A 23,688-nucleotide genomic window follows, 5' to 3' on the forward strand; every position below is an offset into this window, starting at 1 on the left:
AGTTTTAGATAGGTGTACCTAATAAAATGCCAAATGAGTGCATACAATATGGATCTTCTGGATTCTCCTGACTCTTACACTTTGCCAGCTGCTGTGCTTCACCAGAGATGGCTGAGCTTACAGATTTATTTTATCTGACTGGCTGTGCCTGTATTCAGCACAGAAGTCAACATTGAGTGTTACAGGTTATGGTAAAAATTACTCAACGATAGCAAATACAGTTTATTTAGTCATTCGGATTAAGCTATGATTGTCAGGAAGTATTCTAACTTCCAGACAATGTATTCCAGACAAGTTGTCTAATGTGCTAGCCACACCTTTGCTGTGCTATTGGTCACTTTAAAAAGGTGGGCACATGGTACCACCACAAACACTGTTATAATACAAGTCCTGCCAGTCACCTCTGCAAGAGCAAACAGTTTAAGATGTGGCACAACCGTTCTTTGGTGTCATAGAAGGCCAATTAATCTACAAAGGAAAGACTCTGCTGTGTAATAAGACCATTACCACACCTCTGAAAGGGAAATGTTGAAATGTATAAGAACTATTGCATTGTCATTGTAATAATGGTCATTGTCTGGTTGGATTGTACATCCTGAGTCCATGTCTTCATCATTGTAAGAAATTCCTGGACAGGGTGAGAGTCATAATGTAACAACTATAGGCTGCGGTACTGAATATATGATATCAACTTATTTTCTGTTGATGCAGAGAACATCCAAAAAGTGACAAAAAATAAGATTTCATTAGGTGATGGCTTTGTGTAGAGTCTGTTTTTCATTATCTTTTGCTGCTTTGGGGTTATCAATCAAGGGGCAGGACAGCACAGTCAAACACAGATTCAATCAAGCTATGCACAGACACTGCTGGCAGCCATCAGAAAGTCTCATTAATGAAGGCTGAGACAAGGCTCCTAAATCTCTCCTCTCATTCAGACCTTACCCCGAGGAAAGCTGCCAAACAGGGGCCACATTAATGGGTAAACAAAAACTCAAGTCATTTAATCCAATATAGAATTCTTTGTATGGCACACACCAGCCATCTTTGTTAGGGAAAGCTTAAAGCAGATTAGTTGGCTGCTGTTAAGTCTCTGAGATCAATGCACATGTAAATCTTGAGTTAAAATGATGTTTAAGGTGAATCAGGGACTTAACAGGGATTGAAGCAAGGTAGGAGCAAGGTTACAGCAGGATTAGCCTCCACTGGCTTGAATGTTGTTTTTGCAAATAAATATAGCTTTGCATTAGCAAAGCAACTCTTTGTTCTGTGTTGTCAAAGCATAACAGCACTGTTTTCAGTTTCATATTATACACAGGGTCACTGAAGGCTACAGAAACCAGTATAACCTGTGGAACCATCTACCAGTTTGGGGATGGGAGGTAGACACCCTCTCCACATTTAGGATTAGGCTAAAAACTTTCTTCTTCGATAGAGCTTATAGTTAAGGCTGGCACAAGCTTGCCTGAACCATCCCCAAGTTATGCTGCTATAGACCTGGACTGCCAGGCTACTTCCCATGATGTACTGAGATCCTCTCCTCTCCCTCTCCAGTTGTATTCTTTCATATCTCATTCATACATGTTACAAACTTGGCTTCTTCCCTTTCCTGTAGTTTTGTGCTTTCTCGCCTCTATCTTCTCCTCTCCTGTTACTCTCAGCAGGTATTTCTGCCTCCAGAGCTGGAGAGTCTGGATCTGCAGCTGTGGGCCACCTACTGCCCCCATTTTTAGTCTCATTAATTATTATTATTAGTCCTATTATTAGTCTTATTATCATTAGTTTTCCTAGTGCTATTATTAGTCTTATCATTAGTCCTGTTTCCTGTTACTTGCACTATTATTGTGTTCTTATTAGTCTTGTTATTATTATGTGTAACCTGAACTGTACTATGTTCTCTTTCCTCCTGCTCTCTGTTATGATTCAGTTCTTTATATATAAAATTGATTTGACTTGACTTGGCTTGACAGGCATTTTTGTGGCTTGAGCCAAACAATTTGCAGTATTTAGCATGGCAATCCTCCACAGGATCAGGGGTTGAGGAGATAAACAGATGTGATGCGGAGCCTGAAGACTTCCTCCCTCAAACTAACAGGAAGACTCCATCTCCGTCCTGTAAGGTCGGGGCTGTTCATGTCTGAGCAGGTTCAGCGTGGGGCACACAAGATTCCACACAATGCAAGCTTCTTTTTTTGTTTTTCCTTTGTTATTGTTTTAAAAGTTTCAATTTCTATTACCAAAAGCACACGGTAAACTGTATTCATGCTTCTCGAAGTAGCACAAAAAAAAGCATGATTGTGTCTTCCTGTTTCTATCCAAGGCGACAGTAATGACGCTGTGCGGCTTCCTGTTTATTCTCTGATGGTTTGTGATGACAAAATGAATTATCAAAGGCCTCCACCACATGATTGGCCAATGTTACTGTATTGCAGGGGTAAGGTTTTAAATTCTGTCCTTCTCTGTCTATCTCCTCTGAGTTTCCATTTTGTGTTCTCACAGAGAGGTTGGTCTAAATGTTCAGCAGCAAGAATATTCAGTAACTTCAACTTTCTCAGATTTGCATGTTTGAAAATGGCCCCATGTGAGCTCCCATAACTCAGGCAGCCTGCCCACAGACCTGGAAGCTTTCAAAGACTCAGTGTTTGTTGAGAGAAAGAGAGTGTGTGTCAATAGACAGCAGTAGACTGAGTGACCTCCAGACACATCCAAACTCCTTTGATTCTGGCAACTGCCAAACACCATACCGGCATTCTCCTTCTGTTCAGGTAACTGTGTGGTGAAATCTCAGACTTTTGGGTATTTCACAGTCAGCATGAATCATGACAGAGCTTTCACCTCAGAAGAAAGCATGCATTATCCTGAACACGCCCCGGCTGATTGAATTACACAGAGGGTCACTGAGACACATGCCAAGTTTTTGTCACAGGGTGTGACTGTTAAATAAATGATCCTATTATCACCTTTTTATCTAAAACTGACACCAGTAACCGAGAAAAATAATCATTTTTAATTTAATTAAAAATGTAACCTAATTTAAACTTTTTTTATATCGAGTTGGATATTCTGCTGTTTTTCAAGCATCATTTAAGTTTTAGCCTTTTATTTTGAAAGTGGACGGACTCAGCTTTAGCCTGTGTGTATTTGTATTTTTCCAGAGCAGGGTCACATCATTGAGAAAGTATTTCATCTGCTCACTCAGTCCTTCCAGGATTTTAACTGGCGGCTCGTCTTTTCTGGGAATCTCTGGCAGTCTGTTTAAAATTAGCTCTTGATTTCTCCTGTTCTCTGCACAGCACTAAAGTGAAAAAAAAAACACAAACCATACCATTAGGCTCCAAAAAGTGCTTTTTCATTTGAAGTAGCTGGAAGCAAACTCATCCATTTGTGTGAGAGCAAAATGTAAAATAAAATTCTGATGCTCCACAACTTTGTCAAACAACTTTACATCACATCAGCATATCAAATACAATGTTTCTACACAGACACTTGCATGAATGTTTCCCAATCAAGCAGTAAAACTAAAAGTCATTTCAAAAGATGATGACTCGCCACTTTTTCAGAAATTCCAGGAGTGCTTAAGAGTTCATCAGGTGCAGGCCCAGTTCTTGTTGAGAATGTGCTTGGCTGACCCCTCTGTGCTTTGCACCCTCCCGTCTCTAGGGAATGTGTCAGTGTGATACTGTACATACCACTGGGAACTGTCTTAGACAAAGCCATAGACAATGACAAGAACGAGACAAGTGCAGGATGACTTGTGGAACATCGAGGAGACTTTTAGCTCTCCAGTAGTTCGGGCGAAGTGAAGGAGAAGTTACGAAACTCCTCCTGGTTGATGGAAGGGATCAGGGGGTCATCAATGGGCGTGAGGGTGGGTTCTTCCTGAGTAAAATCTGGGTCAAAGTTGTTGACGTCCTCTGGTGCTTTCTGGGGGGAATAATAAACAATAGTTCATCAGCAGCAACATTTTAGCAAAAAGTATGGCCATAGCCACAAGGTCAGACAAAGTCAAATACTATGAAATATCTGCTGAGTGTCTTCACTATCATTTATACACACACTGTCAGGCCCATCGATAAATTTATTCTTGTGACTTACGATCCTCGGCTTGAAAGGTGGCTCTATTTCTCTGCGGTTCAGTTTCTCCCAATCAATGTTAGCGAAGAACGCGTGGCTGGTCACAGCGCTCTCGCCGCCCTCTGAGGGCACACAGCCCAGACGCCGGGCCGGGTTTTTCGTCAAGAACTGTGAAAACCAGAAGATGGATGAATTCACAGACACTTAAGACAAAGCAAGGAATTAAAAAAAAAGATAACAAATAAATCTGAATCAAACCTCAGCTGAATTTTAATTCAGGATCTATTCAAAGTGAGGAAATAAGAACTTGATGAATGTCATTCAGCTAGATCATACTGGATTATTTTGGAGTAGTGCCAAACTGGATTCAAGCCAGGAGACATCCAGTCAACGACCGCCTCCCAACTCAGAAAAACACCCCCTACACTGTCTAACACCTCCCACAATGGTTAAGTAGGACAGAGTTCAACTAGGTTCAATAAAACATAACTAAGTCTCCACTTCCTGGTTTTGTACACAATGAAACAATAGAACAGCGAATCACGCTTTGAAATCCAACTTCTTCTCTACCACTAAAGTCTAGTAGGTGGGAGAGACCCAAACAAACTAAAAGTGATAAAGCTTTGTTTTAACTTTCCGTGGGAGCTGACGGTGACATTCAGACGAGACCACAACAAACAAATGAGCCTGCGTCTTCACAGTGACAGCGGCCAGATTAACCCAAAGTCGTTGGAAAGATTAATATGTCTTGCCATATCAGCTCCAAATACTATTAACTACCAGAGACTTGTCCTAAACATCACTGCATGCCTCAGCAAAGTTCAAGGAGTAAAGAGAAAGGGGACGACAGACATCAACACAAGAAGTGTGACAAAAAAGTATGTCACAAAAGGGGAGATGGAAAGATAAAGAGGAGGGGATGAACTTAAAAACCAACCACCATATTGGTTTTGTGCTGCTTAGTCTTCACAAAACACACATGCCTCAAACACCACTGATAATTTTCATAAGTGTACAACAGTTTTTGGACTGATCTCCCAGCTTCTAGGCAGCTTTACTTGCTAATACAAGAGATGATATAAGAGCACCATGATAATCAACATGCAGAGACTTGAATCCTGTTTGACATAGGTTAACACACCTCTTTTGGATAGGGCAAAGAAACATGACAGTTTAATGCTGATGCAGCTGCATGTAGGGATTGATGACGTGATCTGTGGCTACAAAACACACCAGTACACCAGTATGGTTCTTAAAGTGTAATTAAATGGGAGCCAGACAGAGCAGCGGGGGTCAATCAGTTCGGGAACCTACGGACCACAAAACTCAGGAAAAACTATTCCACTGAAATTGATGCCATCTTTCCATGGCTACACGTCTGCTGTGCCATCCTCAGCACCAGACCTGCCATGTCAGCATTGGTACATGAAGAGGCCGTTCTCTGTTACACCAGCAGAACGGTGCAGTGCCATCAGAAAAGAATACTTGCTGTTACGTGCTGAAACTACAAGTCAATTAATCAGTCAACTGAATCAATATTTTTGATTGATTCTATTTATCATTTAATGAAAAATAACAATCATTTGCTGAATCCAGCTTCTGAATGTGAGTATCTGATGTTTTACATCATGTAAATGTTGCATCTATGGATTTTGGACCATTGGTCTGACAAAAGAAGCAAAGTAAATAAAATCTCCTTGGTTTCTGAGAAACTGTCTTCAGAATTGCGTACTGTTTTGCAGAATAAATGGTTAACTGATTTATCAAAAATCAACAATGTACATAACTGTTTGTTTTGGCCGTCATTAGTAGCTTCATCTGGTTATCAGTATCCAACTGTTTATACAACATGTTTACACAAACCACTAAAGTAACTTTCAGTTATCATTCAAAAAAAGGAATTATTGTCAACAAACAAACCAACAAACTCAACACCCGTGATTATTTTTTTAAATATCCTCATAAAACCGTGAACAACCTGACAACTAAGCTCCATGAACTTGCTAATGAGAACATGAAGAACCCTGCAACGGATCAACCTTCAGTATAAATAGTGCAGCAGCGTTCAAATCCACTCACACCGACATGCATCTTTATGTAACATGTGACACTGGGCGAAGTGACACAAATCAGCTGGGGAGATTGGTTCGGTGCTTCCTAAAGCATGCTAGAATAACAACATGGATAAGAGGAGGAGAACATGGTGCAAAGAGGGGAGGAATGGAGGGAGGAGGTGTTGTCGTATTTATAGCTTGTGTGCTGTAGCTGGGCAGCGAACCGTGCCTTAATATAGTTATGTAAGAGACCCAGGCCAAACAGCTGGCTGGCAGAGCTCTGTAGAGCTGTCAGTCACACTGCAGTCACAGTATCAGTCAGTCTAAAGGGCAACAAATAACAAACCATGATCAAAGAAATCCAGAACAGAGGTGTTCAGACCTTTGATATCTTAATATATCTTATTGCAGGCTCTTGTTACGCTATCCAGGAATGCAGGGAATTGGTCTTTTAGTAAAAGTTTACACCTTATTGGTTTTTTCCACAATGCTAGTCACAAACCCTGTGAGAAACTGATTTCCTCTATCATTAGTTCAGTTCACAGACATTTCCTGCAATTGTATAAAGTGGACAAAGTCTGACAGAGGTGGTCTGAGGACAGCAAGTGTCTGCCAAACAGACAAAGACTGCAGCAAGACCTGGCTCTCATCCAGCTTTATCCATCATGAACATTTTAACAGCTGATGAACCACTCACTAACTGTGAATACAAAATTAATAGATGCAAACTCACAGCTTTGAGTATGTTCACTGCTTCTGTGCTGAGCCAAGATGCATAAACAATCTCTTCATTGAGGATGGATTCAAAGAGGTCATCTTCATTTTCGGCCTCGAATGGGGCATGTCCTGACAGCATCTCATACAGCAGCACCCCCAGAGCCCACCAGTCAACAGAGGGGCCATACAGCATCTCCTGGAGGATCTGCGAAAACATGTGACAGCATACCAATAAAGTTACCCATCACAGCTCAGCATTAGAGAGTTTTGCGGCAAAACCTGAAACCAATCCATGAGGATCAGTTAGCAGTGTGCTTAATTTGTGCACTACCAGCAAGGCTACACTGAGGATTAAGTGTTGAGGACAGCAAAGCAGCCTTTCATAAACCCAGACTCACAGTCTTGGTCAGAGAAAAAAATGTCCAACATGAGGACACCATCTTAATCCCTCATTATGAAATCAAACCACGCCTGTGAAGCTGCATTCTGACAAGGGGATCAGGGCTTGTAATGTCAACAGCGCCATTCACAAGCTGACCTCACAGGTGTGCTGCCTTCCAGTTAGTCAGGAAGGAGTTTGGAGTGACGGGTGGTGACCACAAAGTTTGTTTTTAGTGAGGTGGTGTGATGGAGAGAGGATGGGACTGGGAACTGCTTCAGATGAACTCAGAGAACCTGTGTTACAGGAAGCTACACATGGTTGAATTTATTCTTTGCTGCAATATGTAAAACCGGCATCAAAACATTGGAAAATGACCTGTATCTGGGATCCAACAGTCTGTAGTTACTGGTTATGAGTGTGACTGTAACTGTGAGTACATGGTTATGTTGTTCAGAGCAAGAACAGAAACTGACCTCGGGGGCAATGTAATCCGGGGTCCCACAGAAAGTTCCTGTTGCTGCACCTTCAAATATGCCTTCTTTGCACATGCCAAAATCTGCCAGTTTACAGTGTCCGTCTTTGTCAAGAAGAACGTTGTCCAATTTCAGATCCCTGAGAGGCAAGACAAACACAGAAAGAGAAGATTAGATATTTATTTTGAGACACTGCTATCCAGCAGACACAAATCGATCAATATGTGAAAGAGCAAAGGCCTGAAGCTAATCAAATGCTATAATCCAACTGACGCCAGCAGCTGCTAAAATGTCAGTTTGTGCTCAGTCTCCATTTGCAGACTGTTAGTGTTGTTTCTACTTATATCTGATGGAGGTAGAAATTTGTGGTGAGACAAAAAAGAAAAGGTCCTCTGAGGACAGTGAAGTTTCTGTGGCAGCAGGAGACATTAACAGGCCATTACATGGCAGCCAGGAAAAGTCTGACACATTCAGATGACCACTCAATCTGGCAAGAGAAAAACGGTGCTCTGATGTCAATATTTATTCTGCATCCAGGAACGGCAAAATTTGAACTTTTGTTTTGTTTTGGGTTTTTTTTTGTGCAACGGATTCAATTTACATTGAGGGAAATTGAATGTGGTCACCTGAACTGGAGGTGAAGGAAGTAGGACTATCATCTTTATCATCTTCTTTAATCAATGAAATTTGGAACATATTTTTGGCAAAGTTACAATCAGCATAATACTTCAACCATAAATGTTAAAATATATAAATTATTATAGCCAAACTCTTATGTTTCTTCATTTTCTTCCGCCCAAAGGTTTTCAGTAGTCTAATCAAGTGCAAAAGTCAAATGTGATTTCAGGCTGTGTAAATAAAACTGACTTATTTTGTTCAGTTGAATCCAAAGCTACCAACATTTTATTTTATTACATTATAACATTTCTTATATTAATAAGGTTATTAGATTGAAAACAGTTACATAGTTTTGTCTGTTGTGTGCTTGGTGTTGCTAAATTGATGAATAACCCTGCTAACAGGAATCATTTTGCACTTGTTGAAGTGATTCACTAATAATGTGCAAACTCCTCAGTCTTTTTAGAAAGCAATAATAAGAGTCTGCCTTAATTATTAATATTAACTGAATTTAAAATAAAATGTATTTTAATATCAGAGGAAGTGTGTTCCCCTTTGCAGACTATGAATGTGGATGCCTCCAAAACGCTGGGAAAATCTCCTGCTCTGTGTTCATGTCAGCTGGTGCTTTGTCATCTGACAGAGGAGATTAAACCTCCTGAGTGTGGGCTCTGGAGTGGAGCTGTAATCTGAGATCAGATGACCCATCTTTAGACCAAGGTCATTTTAAAGAGATGGCCTGAAGCAAGACGGAAGATACTATGTAAGAGCACACGCTGATGCCAATAAATTACAACATTTGGGATATTCACACAACTTTTAAACAACAGATTCTATTTCCTGTTAATTCCAGCAATTCCAGCATTACCTGTTAATTCCAGCAAAAAACAGCAACAACAAAAAAAAACAATAGGAAAGGATTCTAGGAGACTTCCTTGAAATAGGATGACAAGTACTGACATGGAAATTCTGAATGTGAAAGAGACAGGGAGACTGATGGTCAAGCAAAATTGCTTTGCTCTTCTCTACTGTAAGCTGATTGTGTAACACTGACTCATATGCTCATGGTGCCTGCCCATCACAGCCTAACAAACAAAGCGAAAGAGAGCAACACTGATGCTCACACATCATGATCGCTCAGCCGTGAAGTACACAGTTAAGGGCATGTAAGGGCTTAAGACAACTTGAAAAACAAATCCAAGAGAACTAAAATGGGGACCAGTATTTATTTAAGTTTTATGTGTGTGATTTTCTTCTCCAGATATATGGCCAGTTCTGCAAATGTTTTTATGCTCCAAAGCTCTTTCCAGTACTATTGGTGCATACATTTTTGTATAAATGTGTTCACTAAGAAATTAATCCCTATCTCTGGCAGTTCTGCGACCTCTGATCACTGGGCTAAACGGGGCAGTACATCACAGTGCAAATAACTCACTGCAATTAGTGCTCTTCTTCTCTCATCCACCTGCCTCATCACCCTGGACAGACAAAGACCAAGTGTGACTTGGCCTTTGAACCTCTTTCTATGGGAAATAGGTCAGTCGGGCACTGTGGCATAGTAACAGTAAACATCTGCAATTTTGATCAGACTAAGGCAGTAAACTTTGTTATACCCCAAGAGCAACTGACCTTGACAGAGACAAGAGTTGCACTACCATGAAAATTTCCAAAGAAGAAAGGAGGAAGTGCTGACAAAGACAATGACGCACAAGCTGTGCAACTTATACCACAGTAATACAAGTCAAAGTTTAGAGTGTGTTTTACATGATAACTTAAAGTGTCCTTAAAATTATTTCATTTGTAAAATCAATTCTTTTTTATTATTTTATTCCCTTCTTACATGGTTTGTTCTCTGACACAGTGGGGGGCAAAAAATGATGCACCACAAAAACCACACCCCTCTTGCACAGCTGCAACAAAACTTTCTAAGCACCATAAAAGGCAGTGTTTATTGCAGGCCTTTTATACTGGTTTCCACAACGGGCTCATAACACTGTTTTTGGGCCCTGTACACTTCTACTCTCCTTGCTAAATAGAAAGTATGGACTGAGACTGTTGTAAAGTCTCCACTGTCAATACCCTTGTACCCTTGCATGTATTTTTAATCCTGAAAAACCAAGGCATTTCTTTAAACAAAATCTTTGAACTTCTTTTAGTAAGGTAGCAGGAAACATGGACACCCTGTGGCATCACAAGCTCTACTCCGCTTACACTGGCCTGATGTGCAAGCTGCTATTTGGCTTGTTATTTTAGTTGCAGCATGCAACTTGCGTGAGGCCTCTTAAGCTAACAGTCATGCTATGTGGCGCAGGCTGACACAGAACACATGTACCACTAAATATAACTCAGGATTTACTGTTAGGTCACATCATGCCCCCCCCCCCCCCCCCCCACACTTGGTTTTCATCATCATGTATGGTCAGGAAGCCCACTGCTCTGCCACCCAATATCTGAGGTAGGGCTAGGAGCAATAACATGCTTACCATATATAATCAGAATTCAATTCTATTCTCGAAAGTGCAGTTCAGTTAAAAAAAAAAAGAGAGAACATTGTTATCATGCTGTTTATGGCAGTCTGTTGTTATAGGGTGCTTGCTTTTATACGGTATGGGCATGACCAGAGCCTCGAGGAAAATGTAGGTGTGATAATGAGCTTAAAACTGAACATCTGGATTCGCAGCGTAAGTGTTTGCAAGAGCTGCTAGAACAATTACTGATGGAAAACACTTCATGAAGGAAGAACTTCAATAGTTTGGGAGAAGGCTGAGATCAGATCACGGTGCAACTGATTCATGCATTTTTTGGCCCCAAAAACTGCACTCGTTTTTCAAATGAAACAGGAAGTGTGGAAATAATGGCTGAATAGACACTGAGAGGTTAACACATCCATCTTAAGACTTTGTACTTCACTCATAAGAAGTTGAACAATTTGCTAAAGGCAGATTAAACAAATGGTGGAAAGAGGCCGAAGCAGGGTATTCTGAATTTTAGTTGCTAGTGTGTCAAGCTACGTCCTAAAATTTTCATAACGCCCCCATCTTTTAAAATTTTATATTTGAAGCTCTCATAACATAGGTTTTCTGTTATAAGTTTGTGGTTTCCAAACCGATTGATAATCCTAATTTTATTATTGGGGCTTTTGTCTCAAATTTCACAAAACAAGACATTGTAGAGCTGCCTTTTTTTTTAAGCCTGTTTAATTTTCCACACAAATAAATAACTATTTCAGGATTCAAAAAGACTAAATGGCATGGAATGTCAGTGTTCTACTTTTTGTGGCACATCAAACTGAACTGTTGTTTGTGTTCCTTGATTCACACCTGTAGATGATGCCTTTGCTGTGCAGGAACATGAGAGCGGAGGTGATCTCTGCCGTGTAGAAACGTGCTCTAGCCTCTTCAAACTTCCGGGACTTCTGGATGTGAAACATAAGATCGCCGCCATTCACGAATTCCATCACAAAGAAGAGACGGTCCTGAAAATGGAAGCAGGGAGAAAATTATGTGCACACAAACCACAAGAGCCTCTCAGAAGCTACCATGTCATTAAACAATCCAACAGCCCATGACCATGGGCATGCTGAGATTGCTTCAAAGATGATAAATGGCTGCTTCTCATATATTTCACATCTAATTTCATGGATTCCTGTGCAACTAACCACAGTTTAAAGTCAGCGGGGCAAAATAAATAAATAAATTAATTAATAAAAATACTGATCAAACCCATTAATCTTTCTTTCTCATTACAGGCTATGGTCAATATATGATCTAGAAAATGAGACTCTGGGGGAAAAGAACACACACTGCAGGAGACCATGATGTACAGATCTGCCCATAAAGCTTCCTGGAGTGATCAAGATATTCAGCTGCAGCTGACTCTTGTTAACTGCTCTGTGGCTTATGAGTGGTCTGTTTTTTTTTTTTTTTTACCCCAAGATTACATGAAAAATGTTTAACCAGAATGTGTTGCACAAGCAAAGCAGGCAGCACTCTGTGTGTGGTCTAGTTGTACAGCTGAGAGAATCTTTAAATCCACACTAGAACAGCTTAGTTCTAGTGCAAGTGCAACTTTATCCCAAAAACCTGGTTTGCTGTTTTTACTTTACTAAATTCATTTCTGTAAGGAGAATCTATCTCTACTTGGACATTGAAGTAACCACAGATGCCATTTCCTGGAGTGGACATTTTAAATCCACAGCCGGGGAACACTTCTTCTGGGATTTCCAAAGTTTAGCTAAACCTAATCTGTTTTGCAAGACTTTCTCCAAACTTCCATGAACTTCATGAGTTCAATGTCTGACTATGCAAGATTAGATTTGAAGTTGAGCAGCTGATGACAAACTGCCATGTTTAAAGACAATTCTCCAAAGAAGCATCATGTGGTAAAAGTGCCTACTACTCCACAGGTGCAACTACAACCACCCTCCACTCTTTCCATGCCCACTTTTTCATTTTTCAAATATCACAAAGATACTCTTTAAAAAGAAAACATGTAATCATTTTAATAATATCAATGTTACAACAAAATGTAAAACCACAGATAACTATACACTTTCAAACATATTTTATACACATTTAAAAAAATGTTCTTGGGTTTGTTTCACAGGAAAAGGTTGACTCAGTTTTATTGACTGCTCAGAAAAAGGGTGACAAGGAACATAAAAAAGGCTGCGATGCTGTGAGCTGCTCACTGCGGCTGTGTGCTCATGTGTGGGTTTGACTCGTTTAGGAGATCAGTGTCACTGAGTCGATTCTTCACTACTACTGCTGCCACTCTATTTTGACCCGAGGTAAAGTAGGTTAGGGGCGATCCAAACAAAGCTAAAGCAGATTAGGAGTGTCCTGTCTGAGCCAGAAAAGGCCGGCTCTGCCAGCTAAGCATCATTCACTTCCTCACACCCTCTCAGGAGACGCAAGACTAGGACACTGCTGCCACCTGCTGACCAGTTTATGAAAAGCAACATGGTACACTCAACCACACGAGCAGAAAACATAAACCAGGTAGCAACACTCACAATAAAACAATAAATCAATAAATAAATGAACTGTGACACAAGTGTGTATCTTTACTGACCGGTGTCTGGAAGCAGCAGTACAACTGCGTGAGGTAGGGGTGACAGCGAGCCAGTGACAGCACCCTCTTCTCTGTCATGGTACACTCCACATCATCATCCTGTAAAATGATGTCCTTCTTCAATACCTTGACAGCAAATACCCGGTCTTTGCTGTTAAGTTTCGCCAGCATCACCTGCAGACACAACAGATACTCAGTCGGGCAGAGGAGAATTCAAAAATTTTCCACAATTCAGTGTTAGTTTAAGGCCATGTCAGAATAGGTGATATTTATTTAACTTAATTTCTTCTGGTATTAGAAATATTAACTGATAAATAGTTGTTGAATGCTTTTTTCCTTCGAGTAACCATGTGTCTCTTTTCATTCGCACCTTGCCAAAGCTGCCCTTGCCAAGTACTTGAAGGAACGTGAAGTCTGAAATTCCCAGCCGAGGGGCCTGCTCCTGAGATTCTGTACTCTCCCTCCTTTCAGAGGGCATCCTCTCCTGGCTGACACTTTTGGCCTGTCAGTACAAAAACAAACAAACAAAACAAAACACCAATTACATTAGGCTGATTAAAGCCACATTTAGGTAAACTTAGTACTCATCTGATTAATACTAAAAAAAAAAAAAAAAAAAAAAAAAAAAAAAAATACAAGCAAAAAAAATAACTCAGGCTTTGTACCACTGAATTGCGTTTAGAGAGTCCTCCAGCCTGCAGACCCATCTCTGCGAGCTTATTGGCCAGTTCCACACTGTTGACCCCACAGTTTGGTGCTACGTTGCCTTTGCAGCGGATGTGAACATTCATTTTACAAACTGAAGAGAGAAACCACACAGATAGAAACACTCGTAAAAGGCAAAGTCGGACATTTGAGATTCTGCTTTTCTGACGCATGAATGTTGACATGGGTCTTACTTTTACAGTGGAGCCCCTGCCTGACTATTCCCCACAGCAGTGAGCCACAGTGGTCACAGAAAGTGGGCGACTTGTAATTGTGGATGTTGAACTTGTGAGGGACATTGATGCTGAAGCCTTGGTTTGTGGGCTGCAGAGAGAGGACACACAATGAAGGCACAATATAAACTAATCACTACATATTTCAACAGGATGTTCAACCATGTGTGCACACACTTTAAATAACCATAAATTGCCACACATACATTTTTTCACACAGTCTGTTGAGAAACTGAGTCTGCTGTGAAACTTTTTCTCTCCGAATTCCTCTGAGAAACTTTTATCGGACAACAGAACAAAAATGAAATGTTCAAATGCTAAAACAAGCACAGGTGTATTTATATCAACATATGAAAACGCTATAACAAGCATGTGTGGAAAAGTACAGTAGAGTGTTCCGGATCAATGACCACCACAACACAGAAAGAGGAACCAGTATAGTCTGTTGATCAGTGCAGGTGTGAATCAGAGGTGTGTGTGTGTGTGTGTGTGTGTGGGTGGGGGACTGTCTAACAGGCCTGCCATTTTTTGCACATTCTGTATTACAAATAAAAATCTTGCTTGAAATGTGTGAAATACCAGCGACAGTAACTTGAGAGCTTGAACACACAGCATATTGACACTGTTACTGAACAGGGAGACTGTTATTTAGTTGATTAAAGTGTCTTAGCTGACAGTCAAACTGTTGTTACCTGTTCTTTTGCCGTCTTCTTCATGCGTGGACACACTGTGACGACCTGCTGGTGGCATCGTTTGTGAACCACACAGGTGCACACTGAAAAGACAACCGTTGAATTTCAAACTCATAACTTGTGGGTATGTTTTAGTAACTGTGTCAGAAGGAAAAAATAAGGTCGACTGACCTTGGCACTGGTAACCCTGTTTTCCAAAAACGCCCCTATAACACAGAGACAGAGACACAGTCAGATCCAGTTTACAGTCCACACAGATACATGCAGGTAGAAGTGATTCACCCTTGCTCGACTTTCTCACCAGATGAACTCTTTGCAGTGGAAACAGAAGGTGGGCTGGCGGAGGAAAGTGGACATGAACTTGTGTCCGTTGACCTGGTGGATCCTCCGTCTCACGGCCCCCTGCCGCTTCCTCGTAAACTGCTTGTAGGTCTTCTCTTTCACTATGGCATCGTCTGGCAGCAAGATAAGAACAAAGGAAAGGCACAAAGAATTATCACAGGACTCTGCAGCTCGCCTCTTAAGCTCTGCAGAGCTTAGTGGCGCGTTTCAGGTCATGGTTTTGGTTGTTAGACTCACAACTTTACTGATTTGGTTCGCTCTCATTTATGTCATAGTGTTGCTTCTGGCGAGAGCATGCAGCTGTTTCTAAAACCCCACTTAACACCCACTCTGCACCATCTGCCAGGCATCAAACAGCAGACAGACAAAGTTAGTGACTGACAGTGGAGCATGTAGCGACTAAAGAGACGGGAGTTGAAGTACAGCTCCAAATGAAGGATATTATTTGCTCCTTATTTACTGAAAGTGTAATTGTGTATTGAGTACAATGTCAATTATTTCTTTGATTAAAGAGTGAATTATTTAGTCTATAAAAGGTCACAACGTTTTGAAAAATGGCCATAATGATTTTCCCAAGCCTAACATGGCATCTTTAAATGATTTGTTTTGTCAAAACAACGGGCCAGAAACCCAATAATATTCAATATGAAATAGTATGTTATAAAACACTGAAAAGGAGTAAATCTTCCAATCTGAGAGGCTGGAACAAGCAGATAATTTGCATTAATTTGCTTTTTGCTTGATAAATGACAAAAAAATTAATGATTTGAAAAAATTTGATCAACTACTTGCTTCAGTGTTAGCCCAGAGTCCCAAGAATGATTTTTTAAATGCTTTACAATACCAGGTCCAGCATTCCCAGTTTGATGGTTTGAGGTTTGACTTGATGTTATCATTCAGTCCAACATCATGATACCAACTAGACAACAGTGATGATTTTCCATAACTAAACAAATATTGTGATATCATCAGAGGAATATCATCTGTCACTTTTTCTTCTCTAGATCGTCCTACCCTAACCACCGGGATGAAAGACACATTTTTATGCAACAATAAAAGATATAGTTTAGTTTATAGTTATAGTTAGTTATAGTTTTTTTAAATTAATGACACTTGGTCTAATTCATCACTGTTACTTGATATATATGACACAGAAGAGTACGAAAGGATGCAACAGGAGACAGATGGAATAAAAGTCAGGTATTTAAATGAGGATGAACATTGGTACTTTGGACATTATATTGTGTAAATTTGTGTGCATATCTAAGTTGACTTTTGACACGCATCTGAATGGCTTGGCTCTAGGTGTTTTAGCTCTGAGCAAGTGTAGCCGAGCTATTTGTGAGGTGAAAACCACACGCGTTACAGAAACCTGCCTACTTGCTCCCACCATCACGACCCTGTAAACAGCAGACAGATGAGTGGTAGTGGTGTGAAAGGGGGCTTTACATTCAGACTAAAATACTACGAACTACGTTGTTTTTCTCTGAAAAGGCCAAGAATCTAAGAGACAAACAGATGAGTCGTCATGTCTCACCTAGTTCAAGTTGACGATAGCAGGGCAATAATTACATATTATTAATCAAGAATTAGTGAAATCATATCACAATGACTTTCCAATTTGTTGATACATATCAATATCAGAAAACATTCTCATTAACATGGTGACATTGATTGAAACCACACTGCCAAGCCCTATTTGGGATCTGGCAAAGATAAGGCAAGAATAGTGCATTCACTTACCATATGAGCTTGTGATTTCTATTACAGTGTGACTGTTCATACTCAGTGTTTGAAGCCCCACATACAGTGTTTGAAGCCCCACACACCCTCCTTGTGGTTGAACAACACATTGATAATGGGAAAATTTCTGGCCTGGTTTTTGTTTCTGCAATGTTTGCTAGTAGTTTTGTGACAGTATGGGGCTTTGCTGATAAGCAAACATTACCCTGGACTCTGCAGCGAACAAGGGAGGTAAAACAAAAACAAACAAAAACCAGGAAAACAAACAAACAAAAAAACCCCCAGCACATTTCAGAATATGGGAAATGTCAGGGGCGGAAGCTTTTCAAAGTTCAGAAAATGTCTGAAAACACTGTTGGTGGAATTATCATGCTGCAAGTAGCCATTAGAAGATGGTACACACCACAACCACCATCCTGGGCTGTTGGCAGTGTAGTGTACCATTCAAATTCTGACCCTACCACCTGCAGCCTCTGCAGAAATCCAGAGTGATTAGACCAGGCTACGTTTTTCCAGTCTTCGGATGTCTAGTTTTCGTAAGCCTTTGCCCACTGTAGCAACCGATGCGGCCTACTGCCGTTGCAGCCAATTTACGTCAAGGTTCAAAACGTTGTACCTTCTGAGACGCTTTCCCGCTCACCATAGTAGTAAAGAGTGATTATCTGAGGTACCGTAACCTTTCTGTGAGGTCCAACCAGTCTAGCCAGTCTCCACTGACCTCTCTCATCATACATGATGAAATGTCAGTGTTTCCTGAGGATTGGTGGGCAGTGAGGCACGATGGTAAAGTATAGAAAAGGGGAACTTAGTAGAGGGCAATTAGTCCACCGAACCAAACTTCTCCTTCAACAGATCTGCAAGGTCACTTCCCGCTTGTCTAATTTAAATGATTAACTCTCACTGGCTAAAAGATCTTGTACATGACTAAGCTAAAGACGTTCCCAATACTGATGTCCCTTGACATCTGAAGAAAGGAAACTTTCCTCCCATCACAACAATTTAGCCAGACAGAGCATCCCTGGCACGTACCAACCTACACGTTTGCCTGCACTCTAGGTATTTAATGGCTCACAGATAATAATGATTCAAAAACAGCAGTCAGTGTTTCACAGACTAGAAAAGAGAAAAGAAGTGACATACATTGTTAGCGCTGTTGTTTAAGAGTGTGAAAAAAAAACTGATGATACTTGGTGATAATTTGGTGTGAAGAGAAAAACTGGACTGAAAGTGAAACGTACAGTAGCAGCCTTACCATCAGTGAAAGATCCAGTGAGCGTAATAAGGACGTAGACCTTGCCCTCTGGCTCCAAGTCCATCTGCAGACACGCAAACACAAAAACACAATTATATTTCTGCATACCCAATACCCATATAGCAGACACATATTGAGATCCACCACAATTATATTCAGCAAAGTCATGCTAAAACATATCTATAACTGCATATAAGCCACTCAACCTAATATTTATTTAAAAAAAAAAAAAAAAGTAAATCACCCTAAAAAGGCCCATTTGATGATTTTAAAAGTATATTTGAACTTTTTAGTATTAGTATTTGAACTTTTTAGTTACAACAACTGAGTTAAACGGGATGTGAAATGGTATCTGTTTGACTGTTTGACTGAGCATCATTCCTTCAGCTGTGACACACTAAAGATGAAGGTATGTAAACTACATACTTTTGCATTCTTTGGTGTGCATGTAATGTCGGAGGAATTTGGACATGGTGACAGAAAGACAACAAAGCGGGTCTGGCAGGTCAGTCTGGTTGCAGAGGTTATGGTGACCTGAGAATGATGACTTACAAATACCTACTGACAGCGATAGGCAAACAGAACAAGATCCTTCCTGCAGCAACCGCTGAATGGAAACTTAGGCCACTGCACGCTTAAATAAATTTATTTATGTTTCACATAGACTCCACCTGGAAAATACTCACTGCCCACAAAAACCATGACACATCAAGCATCAAATGTTGCCGCTCAGTTGGTGCATTTAGTGTAACACTTTCATTTCAAGGAAGAGTTCATTTCACTTCATGTCCACTTTAGTTCTCAGTTATCTGCTCATATCCTGTGTCTCAATCCACAGTCTAGACTTTATGCCAACTCTCACTTGCCCACGGTGAAGACTTCCCCTATGTGTGTTATCTTTGGTATCTGAACCCTTGCTTACTAAAAAACTAAACTAAACTTACTACAGGTGCAATGCATTAGGGACTTTCTGAAATTTGTCTCTCCTCTGATAAGACACCTCAGCTGGACAAAACTGCTGATATTCAATGTACAATTGGGTGTGTAAGCATTTTTTGACACAGACTTGAGAAATTGTGAAGCTATCCTATAAGACAGAGCACAAATGATCTAAAATAGATGTAGGAGATGGTAGCATGACACCGTAGTTAAAAAGCAGAACATTTAATGCTGTATCAAAGAGAAAGAGGAGGAAGTTCTTTTTTCCTTTTAGCGTTTGTGTTTTTTTTTTTTTTTTCAGAATCTGTACATAGGGTCTGTTTCAGTCAAGCAAGCAGTACACTTTACTGGAAAATGTCAAGGTGCCATTTTTAACCCACTTTCAGTTTCAGTGCTCCTCAGAGGGATCAGGTCACTTCAAGCCAGAGAAACAACTCCAACAACACAGATTCCTAAATACTGATTATAGCCTACAAAATTTGAAATAAAAGGTTCTAACAACTGAGCAAAAAGTCAAAGATGTCACAACATAGTGTCGGGTGGGAGGCAACGGAAACTGGCCTTGCGTGTCTAAATGTCATATGGTAAATGTCTCACATGCATGATGTCAGTCCTGACAATAATTTCACTCCGAGCTAAAAAGAGGAAAAGTTGAGTAACTAACAAATTCTGCGAAAGTTGAGCTTAAATGCCACATAGCAGCAGTAAAGACACTACGATTTTTGTGGGGTTTAAAGTGCATCAAACCAAATCATGTGCACAGATAATAAAAAAAAAGGCAAGAAAGGAATTAAAGCTTATGAATAAGAACCAAAGGAGAGAGAATACTTTAACAGTGAGCCCTGGAGCACTGATCAGATGGTGGGAACGCTGAGATAAATGGCAGTGTAGGCGTGTGAAGGCTTGTGCCTCACATGTGAAACAAACCAGCCCAGCACTTCTTCTGTGCAGCGTAGAACAAAAAAGCCTTCACAGTTCAGATCTAGCAGATAACAACTGTTAAGTGTGTGTCTTGAAGTGACAGAAGCCAACTACACTAACCAATTACTTCTTCTAAAACTACAGACCAAGCTCCACTTTCATACCACTTCCCCTCAGTGCTTGGGGTCTCGGTGAAGGTTTGCGCAAAGCAGTCTTGCATGTTATTTTTCACTGTAGTAGTACATACACTCTTCTTCTGACAGAATTATATTGATTTCTCATCTCTACATGAAATGGATTTATAAGTAAACTGTGGCTATTGATTGTAATGAACTTAAATTTACCCGTTTATTTAAAACTGCATCTCTTTACGATGCATCAACCAAAAATGCATGTTCTGATCTGTTAAAAGTGAAACAAGAACATAAATGTGTCACTTCTCAAACACAACGCCATGCTAAGAGACTTTTCCACAGGGTACTACAAGGTCAGTGTAGATGTCTGGTCTGAATGTTTGGATGGTCAGTGAGGTGTGATGGTGAGAGTTGAGATTTTCTAGTTAATATCAGTAAAGTTGGTGATTAATGTACAAGTTCAGGATACCGAAGCATCTGCCTTCAGTGCACAATGTTGTACAAGCCCTCTTTTTTTAAAAAAAATCTCTTTTATATCACTGTTACTGTAAAGTCTTTGTTGTGTGCTTTTTGGTGACAGACTAAAGCATATTATAAACCTATGTGGTGATTAGTGATTAGATTCACTTCAAGTTTAGATAATTTTGATTTTTTTTTTTTCCGAAAAAGAAGAAGTACCCTTAATTGACAGAAACTGTAACGGCTAGAGGGGAATACATAAATATAATGAGAGTGCTGTGGCATGAAGTCGATACCACCTCAGTCTGCTCCAGGCCTGGACAGGTTCAGGTTACATTCAGTAACACCTGCAGAGGCTTACAGTTGTAGAGGGATCAAAGCAAGTGACAAGAGGGAAACTCAAGTTTGAACGGGCAGTTTTTGTTTGTGTCTGGAAGAGAGAGACTAATATGATATTTTACTCAAGGTATTTAATCTGAGCTTTGTTGTAATCCCTTCCTTCACTGGATTGTCAAGTGTGCATTAGACATACTGAAGTACTAAAGTTTAGAGAGACTGTCAGCTCTTTTACACCTCAGCTTACCAAGTCTGGTAGGCTGAAGTATGCAACTTTGCACCCACGGTTGCTTCTGTAACAAGAAGTTTTGTAATCATACTAAATATGTGTGCAGACCTGGTCAAAGTGCATTTGTCTGTGCACCCTGCATTGTCTTCAAAACCAGAATTAACACCTTGCCAGAGGAGTGGCGTTTGTGGTTTCAGACTATATTTACTGATGCTCACACCAAAATCTTCAAAGTCAGAAAGTATGAGAAACAAACGGTTCCTGTCCAGTGCACACTGTCCTAACTAAGATATGAAGATTTTAATATATGAGGATCTTGGATGTGTTTTGATGGGAGGGATGGGCTCAGTGCGAATGAAGTACTGTTGATGTTTTCAGGGAGAAAAACAGGCAAAGTTACTTGAAGTGTCGGAGACACGTGCGGTGAGAATTGCCTCGAGCTTAATGGAACGTTTTTTTAATAAACCTGCTCTCAGGTTTTCAGCAGGTGTCAAAGCTTTCATAGGGAAACTACAACTTCCCTGTGTAGAGTCAACACTGATGTATGGTAACTTTAAGAAACTGGCCATTCCGTGATAAATTTAACTGTAGCAGCAACATGGCAATTTTAAGTTCTTTAACAGTATTCCTCTGAAACTAAATGGGTAAATATCAAGGCAGATTTTGTATCAGTGGAAATTCAATCTGACACAGCTCCAAAACCCAAGTCAAACGCATGTCATGTGATCACCTGAACAAAGGCAGGCCCTGCATTAGTGCCCAACATTGCAGAGGGTCTCAATGTTGAAGCATCTAATTTCACCTCCTTTTTTATCTTTGTTGATATTGTGCTCACATGGAACATGTTTAGCTCTTTTAAATCAAATTAGCGTGAAACAAATAACACTAAAAACCAGAGGCCAAGTATTGTTCTAGCATAGGAATAGTGGTTAGCATCTGGGTCTTTGATGGGGGTGGGCGATGATGCCCATTGTATAAATACTATTAATATAAAGTCTTCTTTTGAGTATTGATACTAGGCTCAATCAGATCAAGTTCTGGGCAAATGCTCAATGTTGTATTCTGAAAAGGTCTCATACTCTGGGTCTCCACTGGTCAGTGCCCCTTTGGTTCAGAGTTGCATCAGGGTGCTTGGACCCAAGTATATCTGCTTTTAGGTCTAGTTAACTGTTTTAAAGCATGTGAGGAAATACATCACAAACCATGAAAAACGGTTCCCCCCTTAATGATTATACATCCATCTCTTTTAATAATAAAAGGTATCAGTGTGGAGGGGTCAACTGGGACCCAAGAGGAAATGTGCTCCCATGGGAACCCTAATAGGTTAACCCTGCCATGCTCAGAGTAATGAGGGTTGGACATAATGTTTACCTACTAGTTTTCTGTCACTGATAGGATGACTTTGACTTACCCATCCCTCGAAAAGTTCCCCTGTGTTGGAGGTTTTGATGAGGTCCTCAAACTGAATGGTGCAGTTGGCCACAAAGTCATCATATCCGATTGGAGTGTCGTGGAAAACCGCCAGCTCGATCTGTTTCCCGTCGTTCACGTTGAGGCAGAACTCCTCGTTGTAAGTCGGCGTGTTGGTTTTCTGTTTGGTGTGAGTTTGTCCGATTTTGTAGTCGTCCACCTTCACCACAATATAAGGGTCCAGTGCTGGAGGAGCTTTGTTGAAGATGACAGTGTGGCGGAGAGAGAAGGTCGTCGGCTTCAGGTCCACCGCCTCACCGATCCGGAGCTTCAGATAACCATTGAACTTCATTTTTCTTTTTAAGTCAAACTAGTTTAGTCTTCCGCGGAAAATTAAAAAAAAAAAAAAAAAAAAAAAAAACCTCAAAAAGCGAAAAAAAAGTACGAAGATCTAAAAATAAACATTCACGCCTACTTCATATAAACACTGACTGACAACAATGCTATGATAAATTCATAGTTATGATCTTCATACGTTAATGTGGCGTCAACTCTTGCGCACGTCTGCATCCATCCTGACTTAAAAGACCTGCGGAACTCCCGCCTCGCAGCACAGACATACACTGTCAGCCCCTAAAACGACGTGTTGTCTCTGTGTGAACCTGCTTCAAGAAGTTTCAGTAAGTAGGAAGCCACAACACTGTCATGCAGAAGAGGAGGAGGGCAAGTTCCGCATAACTTGTCACGGAGAACACGCGCGCGCACACACACGCGCACACACATACAACAAACAGTCACAGGACGCAGCCTCTCAGCCTGTCACTGTTGGCTTGCTGTGTCACATGGTTGAATTTGCAGTTCTTGTTTGGACAGAGGAATCTGGCAACTACACCAACCGTGATGCA

At 40.5% G+C, this 23,688-nt stretch overlaps 1 protein-coding gene across 1 annotated transcript; it reads right to left on the reverse strand.

The window, feature by feature from the left end:
- Nucleotides 1–3,324: 3,324 nt before the first annotated feature.
- prkcha (protein kinase C, eta, a) lies at nucleotides 3,325–23,461 on the reverse strand. The gene is made up of 14 exons (XM_041060235.1): nucleotides 22,785–23,461; nucleotides 18,356–18,419; nucleotides 15,320–15,473; nucleotides 15,190–15,224; nucleotides 15,019–15,101; nucleotides 14,288–14,417; nucleotides 14,054–14,187; nucleotides 13,759–13,890; nucleotides 13,389–13,562; nucleotides 11,636–11,790; nucleotides 7,698–7,836; nucleotides 6,859–7,047; nucleotides 4,093–4,239; nucleotides 3,325–3,921 (listed from the first exon to the last, which is right to left on the reverse strand). Exons 1-14 carry the CDS (start codon nucleotides 23,133–23,135, stop codon nucleotides 3,772–3,774), a joined length of 2,037 nt encoding a protein of 678 aa, XP_040916169.1. The 5' UTR covers nucleotides 23,136–23,461; the 3' UTR covers nucleotides 3,325–3,771.
- Between the last annotated feature and the right edge of the window lie 227 nt (nucleotides 23,462–23,688).

This window comes from Toxotes jaculatrix, chromosome 17, assembly GCF_017976425.1.
Source record: "Toxotes jaculatrix isolate fToxJac2 chromosome 17, fToxJac2.pri, whole genome shotgun sequence".
In the NCBI taxonomy this organism is placed as follows: Eukaryota; Metazoa; Chordata; class Actinopteri; family Toxotidae; genus Toxotes; species Toxotes jaculatrix.

What these genes read in the sequence shown, in the direction of transcription:
- prkcha (XM_041060235.1), bottom strand. Translation starts at nt 23,135, where the DNA reads ATGAAGTTCAATGGTTATCTGAAGCTCCGGATCGGTGAGGCGGTGGAC. An exon ending in TCTCTAAACGCAATTCAGTG is followed by an intron (nt 13,891 to 14,053) that starts GTACAAAGCCTG and finishes TTGTACTGACAG; the next exon opens with GCCAAAAGTGTCAGCCAGGA. An exon ending in GCAAGGGCAGCTTTGGCAAG is followed by an intron (nt 13,563 to 13,758) that starts GTGCGAATGAAA and finishes TTGTGTCTGCAG; the next exon opens with GTGATGCTGGCGAAACTTAA.